This window comes from Parus major, chromosome 28 (genome assembly GCF_001522545.3).
Source record: "Parus major isolate Abel chromosome 28, Parus_major1.1, whole genome shotgun sequence".
NCBI classification, from domain to species: domain Eukaryota; kingdom Metazoa; phylum Chordata; class Aves; order Passeriformes; family Paridae; genus Parus; species Parus major.
Window position 1 is genome coordinate 331,424 of NC_031797.1, and position 17,004 is coordinate 348,427.

Below are 17,004 nucleotides of genomic sequence, written 5' to 3' on the forward strand. Positions count from 1 at the left end.
GTAATTATGACTAAAATTATATAAAATTTATTCCAGCATGGAGAGCAGCACAGGATGGAGACTGTTCTGGATTTATTGATTCAGGTATGTGATGACAAACAGTTGCACACTGAGTCCTAAGAATCTGGCTTCAGTTTCCTTAGTCCTCTTTGGGTTCATGGCTGCAGAGACTCAGAATAAAAATGCCCATCCCAATGCACTAAAATGAGGGTGCAAGGAGCAGGGTCCTGCACATAGCTGTAATTAAAGACTGTATATGAAGAAGAGCATTTCCTGGGCAGAACTATGGACTTAGGGCAGTAGGGGATTGATCTCCAAGGGCACTCAGGCCTCCCAAGTGTGGAGAGTGCAACAGGTGCAACAGAAGCAAGCTAGGAGGCTGCACTGCAACCACTGCAGTCATCTCTGCTGTCAGAGTCTGTTCTCTGATGTGACACAACAAGAGAGTTCCTGAGCTGAATGATTAACATCTCCAGAGAAGGGGAGAGGCCTTAAAAACTGAGAGGTGTTTGTTAAAAGCAACCCTGCCACTGTGACAGCCCTGTCAGGACAGCAGGCCTCCAGACAGAAGCCCTGTAGTTCTGATTTGGTTTCCTCTCCTTGCCAGCTCCCCCTGCAAAGCTGGGGGCCCCATGATGGGGCTGCAGCAGCCAAGGCTGGGCCTGTTCTCTGGGCCCAGGGGCCAGTTGTGCCCTGGAGGCTGCATAAATCTTTAAAATGCTGAGATTCTCATTATTTGGGACTTTAAAAGAAAGCATTATACTTGAAGGGACACAGTACATTAATTCATGGGCAAGCCCTTACACCAGGGATCACAATGAAGGGTCTTGTACCCCCACCAAAGTGCAGCTAGAGGGGGTGAGGTGACATCCTGCTCAAGGCTGATGTTCCACAGAGAGAGGGTGGATGCCTGTCTTCCAGGATTGCAGCCTGCAGACCCAAACTCCAGAGTCCTTCAAGGGAAAGCTGGTTCAACCTTTGAGTTACATTATATCGGGCTACCAGCAAGGTTCACAGGTTTTCCTACTGACATATGATCTGATATTCTAAAAAGACTTCCGGAAAAATGTATATAAAACAGACTTTTTGTTGTGCAATTAATTTTTTACATTTGCTTAAATTTTTTTGTTATACTATAAATTCTGAAAATTAGATCTTATGCAAGAAATTGCAAGGTGAAGCATCATCCAAATCCTAAACCATCGGAGTAAAATTATAGTGTTGTTATGCTTGTATTTTCCAATTTTAAAAGTGAAATCTCAACGAAATTAATACATCCATATAGAAGGCTTCCATTTATTATGTATAATTTCTGGTGGAAAAGTGTGCATTTGGAAGAATTTAGTTCTTAGTCTTAGGAAGCTTCTCCCTGAGAAGACATTCAGTAAGCAAAATCTTTTAGACATTAGAGCTATTTTGTATAATTCATATGGCAAATACAGCTTGTATCATTTGGCCAGGCCTTAGTTGCAGAAATGGTTTATCCCAGAGCCTGACCATTTTATACTTCCCAAGTGAAAAATTATTTGCCATTTAAGCCAGTGCCTTTCACATGCAAGTCCTTTCATGGGGTGGCTGGTTATGACTGCCACTGTCTTTTGAAATTGCAAACTGGTTAAAGCTTCCCCCATTTCAGTTTATTATCTCATGAACCTTTTGGGAAGGCTTTGAGATAATCACAGATAGGAGTCATAACTTTAGCAGCTTGTTCAACCCCTCTTCTCTTTATGCAGTGGGACTTTGGCTGGAATACTCTTTTTTCCCTGGATGAATGATTATAGAGTAGTAGTAAACAAATAATCCTTACAGAATAATTCTAGAAAACAACTTCTTAAGTGACTTAACTGCCTATACATGTGATGAAATTCACCTCCACCGAGGCCTCAGGCACACTCCAGTGAAGCTGCTGTCAAGCCTCTCCCCTAGCTCCTCTTCAGCATTCCTGCATTCCAAAGACTTACTGGATCCTGGTGTTTTGCAGCAAGCCCTGTGTTATTCTTTGTGCTTTTCCAGATCCTCTCCTTCGCTCCTTTCACTCTCTTCAGTGTCACTTCTGACATCTTGTCTTTTCTGAAGGAAAGTTTAAATTATATTTGAGAAGACTAGTCCTGTTTACATTCACAGCCCTGTGGGCCTAACCTGGTAGCTAAAAAAAAATAGTGTGATCATGTTGTTAAAGCCGGTGCTGCCATTGTACCTGCATTGGGAGATTAACTGACAGGTATTAACTCTATTATGGTTTCACCCAATTTTTCTCACCCTCATAATGCTCTTGTAATGTGACTTCCTGAAAAAAATGTTTATATTTATTCTACATATAGTTGTTCCGCATATTTTCCTATCTAATTTATTACTGTTGAAGCTGTGGAAGCCAACACAGATTTGTCCAGCAAGCATATGGACTGGGCTCCTTATTTTGCTATTGTCTACAACTTCAATGAGCTTATCTGTCATAGGTTACAATGTAAGATGTAACCAAAAGTATGTATTCTATCACCATTTTCATAAACTGTTATAAAAAGGTGGGGCAGTGTTCTTTATCTCTTCCATGACTCATCCCTGACAACTCCCTCCTGGAACTATCTTCTGTTAATGGACTGTCAAGTCTCATTGCTTGACTCATAAATTGCATCATCCCATTGTGAGATGCTCCACCCAGGGGAAGGAACCAAGCATTCCTACCTGGATATAATCTGAGGCTTGGAGAACACCATGAGGATCCTTACCTACAGGATCCCGAGAGAGGAGCTACATAACCTTTGTGAACCTTCAGAGGAAGACTAGACCTAGACAGGATCATTGCTTCAATAGAACTGCATCTATCACTTCAAGAGGACTGCAGCCACCATTTGAATGGACTGCTACCACCACCCTAACCAACAGAGTGTCAGGTTGTACCCTGACTGTCAATTTTAGCCAGTGTTTTCTGCCTTTATTTTCATTTTCCTATTAAATTGTACTTCTGACTTGGGAGCTAACACTGGTTTGTTTTCAAACTAGTAGAGTATCCCCTATAATTTCCTCAGAAAAACTGCTTTTTCTTGTAATTTAGCTTTGATGAAGGGGTAACTCAAGAAAGTTGAAGGCATTCAACTTTCATGGAACCAACATGGTGGAGAGGTTTATTTTTGGCCACACATCCTCAAAGCTTTCACAAATCTTCTCAGATGCTCCCACAATGCCATCTCCTTATGTTAGCAAGGCAGACTAGGGAGCTGCCCTCTCTGATGACATTTCTCCCAGGGATCCCTATACAAACTCTGGCATGCTTCAAGAGCCTGTGGAAGGCACCCAAAACATTTGCATCAGAGATGCAAATACACAGTGTGCAATCTACCCAGGATCACCTGGTAATCCTTACTCCACTTTGGACATATTAACAGATTCCAATTTTCTGAAACTACATACTGAGAAGCCATTAGACAACGAGGACAAAGGTCTGTGGATGGCTCCCATGTCGCTAGAACATAGCTGTAAGCTAGAAGTGAGCTCCTGCTCTGATCTTGAGATAAGGTGTCGATACAACTCCCAACATATGCTTTAAGAAGTTCTGGGGCTGTTTGTGGGGCAGTCCCATTTCTTTCCTCCTTTCCTGTAGGCAGGTAGGAATCACCCTGAACCTCATGTTCTCTCATGAGCAATGGTGGCACAAAGGAGACAAAGACTTTTCATACCTCACCACAGAGGATGACATTGAAGATCACATAGGACCAGAAAATGTGTAACAACTGCAGGATCATCAGGAAAGCATTTCTGAGACAGCTTATGGGTGTTATAAATTTGTATTGTGATACTGGCTTTCGCAGATGAATACTATATATTAAATACTTTTTAGCTATGTATGTACCGTTTTCTTGCTAACAAGTCTTAAGCTTAAAAGAATTTCCTAGGTACAAGGCAAGGAAACCCCAGAGGGCAAGGACACTGGGGCCCAAGCTGTTATCAGGAGAACAATAGAACCCAAACTGTTATCAGGAGAACAATAGAGCCCAAACTGTTATCAGGAGAACAATAGAACCCAAACTGTTATCAGCAGAAGATATGAAACCCAGCTGCCCTCAGGGGAAGGATGACAGGCCCGGACTGTTATCAACACTGACCATTTACAAAAAGAAAGGAAACCAAACTCCAAAACAATGCTCATCAGCAAGAATAATGATGACCAGCAAAAATAAATGCTGACCAGCAGAAAATAAAAATTGTACAAAAGCATGATCTAAGAAGGCGGAACCAGGGAGGGGACGCTTTGAATATGCATTAAACCTTCATAGCAGGGGGGGATAAAAGGGAGAGTTCCTGGGATACCAGGGGTGTTCCTGGCAACCCCCCAGGGCACCCGGCCGTTTTAACCCTTTGCTTTATTTCTTTTGTCTCCTAATTGTCTTTTTATTTATATTAAATTCTTTTTATAATTTATTAAGTGAATCTCGTTTTTAAGATGGGGAACAACAAAACTTTTGTCACAAAGTAATATACACTGTGGGCAAGAGGGAGAAGCAAATTGGAAGACAGGACTAAAGCAGGATAAGTATCCTCAGACTTAAAAGATCAGGTGTCTTTCTGCACAATGACTTGGCTGATGTGTTCTCAGGGTAGAGCTGAGCCGAGCCAGGATGGCACCACCAGGCTTCACACTGTGCCCAGCTCTTGTCAAGATGGTCCCAGAGGACCTGCAGAAGCTCTGTATTAAAATCATCAATAATGCAATAGGCTTTGCAGACAGGTCAGTTATCAGAAACCTGCAATGCTCCCTTAGAAAAGCCAAGAACTGGCAACATTTCTCCTAAAATAAATCTTGAAAGGAACAATGGACAAAAGTGAAACCATAAGGGGACCTCTCCAGTGCCACTTAAATAAAAAGATAATGCATGGCTTTTTAAACTGAAGTTAGGGAAGAGTTAAGGGTGCAGATGATCAGCTGAGCATGGCATTATTTTTAGCAAAAGTCACAGAAAGTCTGTATCCTCAGTGATGAGAACAGAAAGGAGGACAGCACTGGTTTGGAAATGGAAAGCAGATAGGACAGGGAGCAGTTCAGCACAGGAAATTATGAGTTGGTAGTATGTGTCTTCTTCCACAAGTTACCTATGACATGGATATATTGTACGCTGGGAAACCTTGTCAGACACAGTTTGTATTTGCTCTGCTCTTGTTTTCCTAGACCTCTGCTGCTTGCTGTTGTTGCTGAGACATGCTGACCTCAATAGACCCTTTGTCTGATCCAGGTCACCTCCTACCTTCTTTTGTACATTATGATATAGCAGGCTGGGATACTGAGGCTTCACACTTTGTAGTGGAGACAACTGAAGTTGTGCATTTTCTCAGGAAAGTTGCCTCAAGCTTTTATTGCTTTTCTCTCTAAGGCAGACATATTGTAATATGTGTTGGTATAATTTGCCTTTTATTGTATACATATAAAATCAAGTATAAAAGCATGTTTTATGTAAAAAACACAAGCAACTTAAGATTGTGAAAGCAGCTGCTGGAAAACCAGGAATTTGCAAGAGAACAACCCAACAATTAAGACAACACTGAGAAGAGGTGGGTCCACCCAAGCAAGATAAGCGCTCTAACAACCTGGTGATTAATGCCTGATACCGACCTGATCTGATTCTCCAGGACCATGCATCTCAAAACACAGTTCCCATAAAACCACTCAGACTCTCCCCCTTTCTCAGAAACTTCATTAACAAATAATACATGAATATGGAACAACACAAGAAAAAAGAAACTGAAGCTGCATAGCCTCAAGCTGAAAAAACTGTATAAAACACCACTCTCCAAAAGACAGTTTGTGAACCTGGGGGAATCAGTGCGGCAGAGGCTGATTCAGAGTTCACCCAGCGCCCATCCTGGGCTCGATGCTGACAGTGATTGTGGTTGTTTCCAAAATTCGATTTTGCAAATTTTTCAATGAAATTGTTATTGATAAATTTGGCTGAATTTCATTTATAACAATATGACCACCAGAATCTGGGACTTGTCATGCAAAGTCAGCCTCAAAGGCATCCAGACTAAATGGAAACACAATCAAAGTTTGAAACTCAGCATCTTCAGTGGTGGTGTGCAGCAAGGGCAGGGACATAGGACAGTAACAGAGTAACAGTAGACAGTAACATCCCTTTGTGTGTGCATAGCATGTCCTAATTTTAAAATTCTTCTTGATGTAAAAAATGAAATGTTTGGTTTGAAAGAAAACAGAAAGATTAGACTGTAATGTGAGTGTCGTGGAATGAGTTTATGGGAAATTAGTCAATATCAGGTTTTCCAGGCAACTAATATCAAAAATCAGGTTTTTCCAGGCAACAAAAAGAAAAAAGAACAACTTCAACCCAGTAAAAGGCTGTAAGGGTTGCCAGATGTGTGTACGCAAAAGCCATTCTCCAAGGCTGGTACCTGTATGTGGCTTCTGGAGGAATCATTGCCAATGCCCTCCCAGCATTGGCAACCCACCTCCTGAATCCCTCATGACTTTTTTGTTTTATTTCAGATGCGTAGTGCATCACTTTAAATTTACTGTTTTTTCTATACTAATTGTATCTTAATAGACCTTTGAGCTTTAAGGCCTTTTTAGTCTGCTAAGAATTTCTTGGGAAATTCTAACCAGTATGGTTTGCACCTTCTCTCTCTCATAGGAACCAGTGTTTATGACATTAGGAGTGGGAATAGAGGGGCAGATGCTGTGGCTCTAGATTAATTAGTAGAATTAATTCATTAATATATTTAAAACTACTAATGATTTTTTTCCTGTGGATTCTTCTGTTCCAGTTTAAATAATCTTTGAACTTGTAGTGTTCTATTCTCTGCCTTTCCTCATTCAGCATGGAGGGTCACCTCTCCAGAAGCTCAGAGAGAGCATAACACCTACATTCACAGGACAGCAAAATGTTATATTAATGGGAAAATGACAAGCTGGTAGATTATGAAAACCACAGCAAAAACATTGAATACTGCTTCACAGACCTGTTTGCATTTCAGGTAATGGAGTATTTTGGCAAGCTGTAGAGAAATTTCCTTATGTCCCTTGTGCCTGTGCTCTCCTTCTAGGGGCTGAGGGATTTACCACATTCTGCAAGGGTGACCAAGCTTGTAGGGATGTGTCCTAGTCTCTCTTCATCCAATTACCTTTCCCCATGAGCAGTAGAACTAGTACTTCCTAAATGCTCTGTTACTGACTTACATGTGTCCCACTCATGGGCACTTCATTGACATGTGTCATGTGTAGCAACATGCACAGTTGCCAGTGCTGCCCACAGGCACAATCACAGGCTTGCAACTGGGAGAGCAACTTTTTACACAGGCAAAGTTTTAAACTAGGAGAGATTTAGATTAGATGGCAGGAAGAAATTTACTCAAAGGGTGGTGAAGCTCTGGCACAGGTTGGTCAGAGAAGCTGTGGTTGCCCTATCCTCTGGGTAGGTTGAATGGGTCTTGGAGAAATCTGAACTAGTGGAAAGTGTTCCACTAGAGGGGTTGGAATGAGATGGGCTTTAATGTCCTTTTTTAGTCAAACCATTCTGTGATTCCACGATTTCCAGGTGAGGGTAATGCACATCTAAAATATAATCAGAGGCATCATGCACCAGCATGATTTTCATCCCTAACCATATCATACTGGCACAGTAGGAGACAAAGATCAGAGTGATGGTCACAATGTGGTGGATAATCTGTTCCTTAAAGTCCTGGCATGAGAAGAGAGATTGTCAGTCTTACCTTGCTCTGGCAGCATCTGTGCCTGCATGCTGCTGTCTGCACAAATCATCAGGGCTCCCCATTACATTATAGGTCTCTGAGGTCCTGCACAATCTCAAGAAGAGAATTTTGTCCTTTATGCCCAGTTTATGGAAACCCAGATAAATATCTGTGCAATACCTTGGTGCAAACATGCTGGAAGACAGATTTTTATAAATTCCCGCTAATCAATCTGCCCTTCCAAATAGGTCTCTTAATGCACCATATTTTCTTACAGATGCTTCCTCTGTGTATTGAAGGCCTTTTGTAATGACAGTAGATTGCCCTTGGCCTGGGTCAGGTCCTACCCATGGGCTATAATGGAGGAGCTTCAATTGCCTGTGCTGCAAAAGTCACACATCGTTTTACAGGACTTTCATCAGGGCAGGCCAGGTCGGTCCCATCAGGAGGGCACAGCCCTCTGGTGCAAGGCAGCCCCTGAGAGCTGGGCAAGGCTGTGATGCTTTGTTCACCCAGTGCCTATCCCTTTACCAGCCATGGAGACCCCAGCCCCCCGCACTTCCCCAGCCTAGCAGACAGGATGGCCATACCACACATGAGCAGGGCTCAGTGCAATGTACAGTGGTGGGATTTAAGAGCTGAAGGGTTGACATGCACAAGGGTCTTCATAGCAGCACTTGTGCCTTCTCCTTTGTACCCCCAGGGAGCTGACAGCAGAATGGGAGCATAGCCTCATGATGGGGGCTGACTGAACCATCTGGTTGTTGTTGTTGTGCTGCTGTCACTCACCTTCCTCTTCACATCAAAGGGTGGGGTGGCCACCAGTGAGCAGTAGGAGATCTCCAGGAGGTAGAACAAGCCCAATATGGGAGGTAGAGACTGTAAGACAAGTGACAGGCAGTGTGACAGCCCTGCCTAGCCCAGGGTTCAGTAGAGGGAAAGAGTCTTCCCCTTCATTCAACCCGTGTTTGGGACAACAGGTGTTGGTCATGCCTTAATTTTCTTGTTCCCATGTTTGCTGATGCACTGACAAGGTCAGTCCAAAGCCAGGACTAGCCCTGGTCTATCTGCAAAGGGACTGGGAGCAGCTTGGGTCTCCCCTCTTCAGGGGTTCAGACACCTCATCTCTATCCCTGCTTTGAGATGTCAGATGTCCTGCCCAACTTCTGTGGCCACAGAGAGCCACTTCTAAACAGACTTAGGTGACAGAGAAAGTGAGAAGAGGTGCCTGCTCTGAGCATAGTTCTCCATGGGCTGTCATGTGGAGCATGTCTGAGGAGCTCATCAAGCAGGTGTCAAACTATTTGCATAATGCATAATCATAATGTGAGGACAAGAGACCAGAGGGGTGATGAAATAAGACAGGTGAATATAATGGGTTGTAAATATAAAGCCTTTCATCATAAGGTTGTCCTGCCTCCATACTTGAAGCTTTTCGAAACAAAACTGGAAAAAACCTTAGGTAACCTGGTCTGATCTGATCTCACAGCTAAGTGCTGCAAGCAGGAAGCTGAACAAGAATCTTTCTTATTTCTCTTCCAATATGAATTATCTTGTGATTACATGCATTTGCTGCTCACCTGTTGCAGAAATTTCAGCCAGCACATGATGTGATTCCAAAATCAGGGCTTCTGTGCATAGAAAAGGCTGCAGTAAGAACCCAGAGCGTTCAGGAACACATAATCATGGAATGGTTATATGTAGGTGCTTTTATTAAAGAGCTCTCGGTGTCAGGGGTACACAGACCCAAACCTGACCCGACCTGGTTTTGAGCTGAACATGTTTTATACTCTATCATTATATAACTTACATATTAATTATTAAATTTCCGTTGTTCTATTGATTTCATCCAAGCATGGATTTCTTGTGATCCCCCTCAAACCCCTAACATAGTTTCTCATGATTCTTTAAACAAGAATTATATCTAATCACATCTAACAATTACATAATTTATCATCTACTGACTACACAGGTGCAGTTTCACATGATCTAGCAAGCACAAGGCCTAACATTTCCCAGGGCCTACCTTTAGCACTTTCCCAGGGCCTACCAAGCCTACCTTTCTTTCTAACTCCCTGAATTTTCTGTGATTTCAAAATCTTTTACTATCATTAATGACATATAAATACCATGGGAAGAGGTATTGCAAGAACTCAGTGTGCCTATGATTCAATCTGGCTCTGAACTTTGGAGAAAGTGGTTGGAAAAATGTATTTATTATTAGTGAATGTACAGGATGTCATACAAAGAGTCTTTGGAGCAGTGGGCAGCAGCCCCAGTCAGGACAGGGTCTGCTCTTGTCTGAGATGCAGGAGCTGTGGGTATCTGTGGGGAGCACTTACACAAGGATCTAAGACAAGAACAGCAGGGTACAATCACTGCTAGTTCCACTCAGGGAAAAAGGAACCAGTGAATCAGGGTTGGGGACTATTCTGCTCTATATTCTGAATTCTCACATTCTGAATTTGTCTTTGTACCCATAGTCATGACCACATATCGTCTTTGGATGGCCTCTTTAGAGTGGCCTGGGACCATCAGCCTCATTTACAATGAACAAAGAACCCCTTGAAAGGTGTCACTTTGTGGCATGATCCTGCTCACATATATCACACAGAAGAGCCAATCCAGAGAAAAATGAGGTGAAATAAAATATAAATTTCCAACTAAAACAGAAAACCAGGAATTAAGACCTCCTCCAGAGTTGAAATAGCTCCCCAGGCTGTGCCCAGGATGACCACAGGGGAACCTGTGCTTGTTTGCAGAGAGATTTGCAGAATCTCAGTTTTGGTGGCACAAGGAAGCATGTGCTGTAAGGCATCAGTGTCTCCACTGCCCAGCCAGGCTCTGATGAGATCTACACTTTGCCCAAATTCCTTGGGCATTCTAAATTAAAGAGGATGCAGTAAGACTACCAAGATGCCTCTCCCTGTCTCCTTCTGTTTTGTGGATGTTTGTAGATCACCTATCAAATCTTATACTCCTCTTGACAGTGGAAGGCACCCAATTTTTCTTACTGATGGCACAGGAATACTGTTTTTATTACTTTCTTTAAATTTATTACTTTCTTCAGAAATGCTGCAGTAGGAAGCACTGAACAAGCTTTCAGGTGGAGAGTATTTTTTTTTTTAAATGTAATAACATGATTTGAGCACTGAATTAGTGCATTGGCTGGAGCTGATCTGGCTCTATCACTGCACCAGGAGTGGGTCACACCCCAGGAGCAGGATGACCCCAGCTGTGACTGGAGCACTTGCCCTACGGCTTTTTGGTTGTCAGTCTGTGCTCTGAGGAGATAAGGACAAGAGGGAGGTCTTTTGCATGGGATAACAGAGGATTTATTGCTCTGAGGAATCTTGGGGGCAAAAGACAGAAAATGCGAGCGTGCAACAGCTGAAATAGGGAGGTGGTTCAAAGGGAGGGTAACAAAACATCAGCTAATCAGAGATATCCTGGGGAGGGTAAAAGGCAGGGTTCACAAAATCATTATCCAATGAGGGAGGTAGAGGGGGAAATTGGGTCACATGGACTAATCAAACATCAAAATTTAAGGGATTTCCAAAGTGGAATTCCAAGCATGTGGTGAGCCTAAGATAGGATTGACAGGGGACTTAGAGTGGATTGACAACGTGGGGTGGGAGGGTCTCATTTGGACCAAACCATCAATCTGGGGAAGAGCACAACATACCATTAACAAGAAACACACTGCAACACTGAATAATTTTTTTTTTCAGAGGAGGAAGAGGAGTAGATCTCTTACCTGATGGGGGTCTTTATGTACATACAGCATTAAACCTCAAGATGAGAACCAGGGGTAATTTGATTCTCTTGATCAAGACACTTGGTGACTCCTCTCTCCACCCTGACCCCGTGTATTACTAAGATATTCAGGAAGATTTAATATAAGACAGCAAATAACTTGGCAAAAAGGAAAGCTGTGGAGATTTTGGTGCTCTCTTGTGTTGTTCAGTTTTAACCTCCCTCTTTCATGGCTTGCACTGCCTCCTAACTGCACTAACCATCCATACTGACAATATCTTAAAATTTTAATTTTGTATCAAGATCATCCTTGAAAAGAAGTTTAACATATTTTATAAGCAGCTTTGGTGTGCAAAATCCCTCTGAGCGTCTGAGATTTAAACCTGTTCTCCATCAAGGCCAGTAGACTGTTGAGACAAATTTAATTTTTCAAAGGTAAAAAAGGGGAGGAAGAAGGGAGAGGAGGGAGGGAGGGAGCTGGCAGTGCTGCAGTGGGGCTCTCTTGTCAGTGTGTGCAATAATGGGACCCAGCCTCGTGGGACAGAGGCTCCACTTGCAGCCACAGCAGCTCCCCTGGGAGTGTGTTTTGGGTAAGACATGGCAGAGGGTAGTAATGATGAGCAGACCCATTGGAGGTTTCCATCACCAAAAGCTGACCCAACTACCTTGTCTTGCAGAACTCCTTCATCAGCTTGGGGTGGTCCTGGGCCCGCTGATGCCTCAGCTAAGTCTCTGCCTTTCTGACCAGCAGGCCACTTTGCCTGGCCAGTGAAACCAGCTCCTCCTGGAAAACAGACCGGGGAGGAAGGACTGAGCCTTTTGGAGGCTGTCATTCCCTGTGAGGGAGGAGGAGTTCTGCTTCCAGGGCCTGCATCTGCCTGTCCACCTTTGCCCAAAGTACATCTTTCTTTGAAAAAAATTCTATCAGTTCTGTTTGCATTTGTGAGCTATTGAGAAACCGCTCAGACTATTCACCAAGTCTTCACAGAAGTATGGTGAATGTTGTTTATTTCTATCCTTAGCACACTTTTATAGGGTCTGACAGGGTCTGCGGGCTTAGCAAGCTACTATTGGTTAATAGTTTATTATACTATTATATTAATATTAATATATATTATATTAGTACATATGGTTTACATTCTTTCCTCAATACACAAGGCTATTGTTTTTCTTTCATTCTCGCTGCTTCAGGAGAGTTTCAAGGACACTGCCTTTAATATCATCGCTTATACCAAAGGCTGGCTTGTGCAGACAGGCTTCTACTAAAACGGCATGCCTTTACTCTGTTAAAATGTTTTACCATAGTGAACTCCCAGATTGTTTTGGCCATTTTAAAACTCCAGACATATCTAAATGCAGATTCAGAAGTAAACACAGCCTCTCCCTAGTTAAGTTTTGCCAGCTGTACCAATGGAACAATGGAATTTGCCAATGGAATGTAATGCCTGTCTGTAAAAGTCTAAATATATTTTTTTCCACCTCTGATACAATTTTGGTTTATGATTATCAAGCTACAGATGGAAAACCTCAAGATAAAAGAAGTTTCAGTTTGTAAAGAAAAAGAAACAGACACATGGTTCACTCCATAATGTCAGTAAACCATTCAGCTGTTGAAGTGGCACAGACACAGGCTCAAAGGCATTAATTCCAAATAACATGAGAAGAGTTAAGGTTTATAAACTGGGATTAAAATTAATGTAAAGATAAGCTCATGAGCATTTTATAATTAATCTGACAAAGCTTCATAGTGATTAAAGTAAATTATTTTTTAAAATCCATGCATCAGTGAGTCATGATCCAGGCCCAGAGACTGGTGGTGGATGGAGCTAAATCCAATTGGAGCCTGGTGACCAATGGTTATCCCCAGGGCTCAGTTTTGGGGCCAGACCCATTTAATATCTTCATTGATGATCTGGAAGAGGAGATCGAGGGAACCCTCAGTCATTTCAGATGACACCAAGCTGGGTGGGATGTTGATCTGCTGGAGGGCAGGAATGCTCTGCAGAGGCAATTTGACAGGCTGGATCAATGGGCCAAGGCAAACAAGGGAAAGGGTTGGGCCCTGTCCTTGGGTCACAAGAACCCCACAGAACAATCCAGGCTCGGGGCAGAGTTGTGGGAACTGTCAGTGGTCAAATAAGAGATTTTTAGGCTTCAGGCACTAGCCTGAGCCTGTGGGAAAGTTAAGCACACAACTTTCTCACTCTGGCCTGGGAAATCATAAGGAGGAATCCAAACAGTCCTTGGAGAAGGAAAACAACCTTTGCAGGTGTTGTTTGCTGCCTTGTTGTTTACTTGTAAGAAACAGTCACGGGGTGTTCTTAACCGTGCAATAATGGTGATGTGTTGGTTTGATGACCAATGAAAGCTTTACCTTTTTGGACCTTCTTGGGACTATAATAAAGAATGAAAGAAGATCTGGAAGAGTAAAATGTGCTCTCTCTTGTAACTAAGGCTAGAGAGTCTGTGTCATCACTTTTGCTGTTCATAATACAGTGTGACACAGAGGGGCTGGAAAGCTGCCTGGTGAAGAAGGACCTGGTGGTCCTGGTCAACAGTGGCTGAACATCAGCCCAGGTGTACCCAGGTTGCCAAGACAGCCAATGGCACCTGGCCTGTACCAGCCACAGCGTGGCCAGCAGGACCAGGGCAGTGGCAGTCCCGTGTTAGGAACTGCTGCGGCATTTCAAATCCTGGGTTCAGTTTTAGGCCCCTCATGACAAGAAAGTCATTGAAGGGCTGGAGCATGTCCAGAGAAAGGCAGCAGAGCTGGGGAAGAGTCTGGAGCACAAGGCTGATACAGAGCAGCTGAGGGAGCTGTGGGTGGCTCAGCCTGGTGAAAAGGAGGCTCAGGAGAGACCTTCTCACTCTCTACAACTCCCTGAGAGAAAGCAGAACAAGATGAAATAGCCTCAAGTTGTGTCAGGGGAGGTTTAGATTGGAAAAACTGCAAGCCCTGGCACAGACTGTCTAGGACAGTGGTGGAGTCCCCATTCTTGAAGAGATTTAAAACATGTGTAGATGTGGTATGTGGGGACATGCTGGTGGCCTTGGTAGTGCTGGGAGAATGGTTTGACTTGGTGACCTCAGAGAGTTTTTTTAGCCTAAATGATTCTGTGATTCTGAAGGACTTGTGGTTCTGCCAAAAATAAACAGCCTTAATAGACTCTACCCGAAGAGGTAGCAGTGGCTGCCTTCCTGCTGGAGCCAGCAGCTCTCACAGCAGCTGCTGTGTTTGACATGCAACAGGTCAGGAGGTGCTGCAATTGCAGCTGTTGAACATGTTGGAAGCTGCTGCAATATCTGCTTATACATCTCTTCCCTGGAAGGGTGGTTAACAGTAACCTTGCTTGTGAGGCTGGCTGGCCTGGCCTGGGGTGGAGACAGAGAGGTGTTGCTTGCCTGGGCTCTTGGGACAATGGGACACTCACCTTCTTTGGGGCTCTGCCCAGCAGAATGTAGAAGCCTTCCAGTGTGGCATTGGTCTGAACTTTGAATCTCCACTTGTTGCTCATCCCCAATGCCCTGCCCAAGGACAGAGCAAGGGTTCTGTAAGAGGAAAGAGTTCTGGCAGGAGAGGAGTTGTGTGCCCACACTGGCAGCCAGGGTCAGCCAACAGGAAGATGCTTCCAGTGCTGTGTTCTGTGCTGGCTGTACTGCCCCAGCACCCTGAGAGTGCTCATGCACCAGGCCATGGCACAACCCAAAGCTCCCAGTGCTACTCCAGCACACACTCAATGCTTGGTGCCTCTATCAGGTCACTGCTCTTTTTCAGAAACATAATGGCACCAAAGCAAAGGTAGGGTGGAGACAACAGTAACAATAGCTAAATAAGCAGTAATTAATTTTGCTGAGGCAACAGGACACACAGCATGCTGCTGTGTTGGGAGTACATGCTGGTTCTCCTTACAGTGCTCCTGAGCAGTCCAGAGGACACCACAAAACCAGTCTGCAGGTGTCTGAGTGTCCCATGAGCTCTGTCTCTAGGGTACCTGACCACTGGCTGCAGCAGGAGCCAAGGACAGAACACGTGGGAATATGCTGGTTCCTTCAGGAAACCCTAGTAAAGCTTTAGTGGGAGGCATTGCATTCTAAATCATGTTGTTTCTAGGAAGCCAGGCAAGTGCAACTTGCTTTCCCTTCTTTGAGGGAAGACCTGGTGACCCTGGAATTAACTCTGGCTCTTCCTACAGCCCTCATCTGTCACATCTTCTCACAAGATTGTGCACTGCAATCAGGAGCAAGCACTCAGGACAGACGGGTCAGTGCTCTCTTGGCTCCTCCAGGAGACACCCTCTGTCACAGCTCAGGGCAGGTTTACTGACCACAGCTTTGACACTTCACATCCTCCCCTCTTCCCCCCGAAGTCCTGCTCTGCCTGGTGGGAAGCATTCTGGCAATTCTGCCCAGACTGGTGCAGAATCCTGTTTTAACTGACTGGCTTCCAATTGTCCAAGCATGAGGACAATTGTCTGTACCTCACGGGTCAGTCCTTGTTCCTGGAAAACAGTCTCAAAGCCCTGAATCCATTTCATGGAACAAGCCATGTGGATCTGCCTCATTTCCACACACAGGTTCTGGGGATACACTAGGCCAGTCCTCAGGCTCCCCAGGGGTGACATGTCTGCAGCCAGGACAGTGGAGTGCATCATGACCCCTGACAGAACTGGGGTCCTCTGGTGTCAGGAGAAGAAAGCAGGGCAGAGCTGGGCAAAGTGTGATTTGAGCAAAGAGGTCCCACAGCACCTTCAGGAGCATCCTCTAGGATCAGGCTGAACCCTGCCTCAGCTAGGGGTTCCCAGCACTGACATACTAAATAAATCCCTTATCTGTGGTGCAAGTTCCCTTATCTGTCTTGGACTGTCTCCAAAAGGACCCATCCACACTAAGGTGTGACTGAGAGATGGACTCGTCTTTTCACACCTACAGGTACAGGATAGAGGGAGGGCAGGGGAAAGAGCTGCCACACAAATACCATATAGTATGAAAAGCAGAGATGCATTATTCTTGGGGACAATCCCATGAACACTTCGTAGTGGTTAGGAGGCAGGTAAGGAGCAGCCCTGCAAAACACTTGTGGCAACCAGCACAGGAGAAACCAGAGGTGTTGCACTCACCTTTCAAAGATGCATTGGACAAAAATCAATAACAGGGCACCAGGGATGCAGAGCAGGAGGTGCTGAGGCTGCGGGTAGTATATGTCTGCAGACTCCTTCAAGTCTTCCCAGATAGCTCCAGGTGGCAGCCAGTATTCATGGTGCCAGAACCCCTCTGACACTCCCATTCTGGTCAAGACCATGGGCACAGAAACCAGAGGCTGCCTGCAGCAAGCAGGTATTAGTAAGGCATAAAGCTCACTTCTAAATCAAGATTCCCCACTCAACACCTCATCACTCACTGTCCCCACCTCTTGCTCAATCCCATGAGTATGTCAGACTAGTTGAAATATCATCATTTGTTTTGACCTGCCTGTGAGCTTAGAGGTGGGGTAAGATGTCCTAGTACAAGAGAATAATTTAGAGGGTGTCAAGGAGGTGGCTGATTGCAATTTCACTC

The 17,004-nt window shown here is 44.3% G+C and overlaps 1 protein-coding gene across 1 annotated transcript; it reads right to left on the reverse strand.

The window, feature by feature from the left end:
* Positions 1–1,932: 1,932 nt before the first annotated feature.
* Positions 1,933–16,766, reverse strand: LOC107215358 (ceramide synthase 4-like). Its single transcript, XM_033520089.1, is given in 9 exon segments — positions 1,933–2,070; positions 3,675–3,797; positions 6,880–6,999; positions 7,554–7,682; positions 8,482–8,571; positions 11,350–11,356; positions 12,114–12,232; positions 14,880–14,997; positions 16,566–16,766. Coding segments are annotated over 9 exon segments (966 nt in total). The 5' UTR covers positions 16,748–16,766; the 3' UTR covers positions 1,933–1,992.
* Between the last annotated feature and the right edge of the window lie 238 nt (positions 16,767–17,004).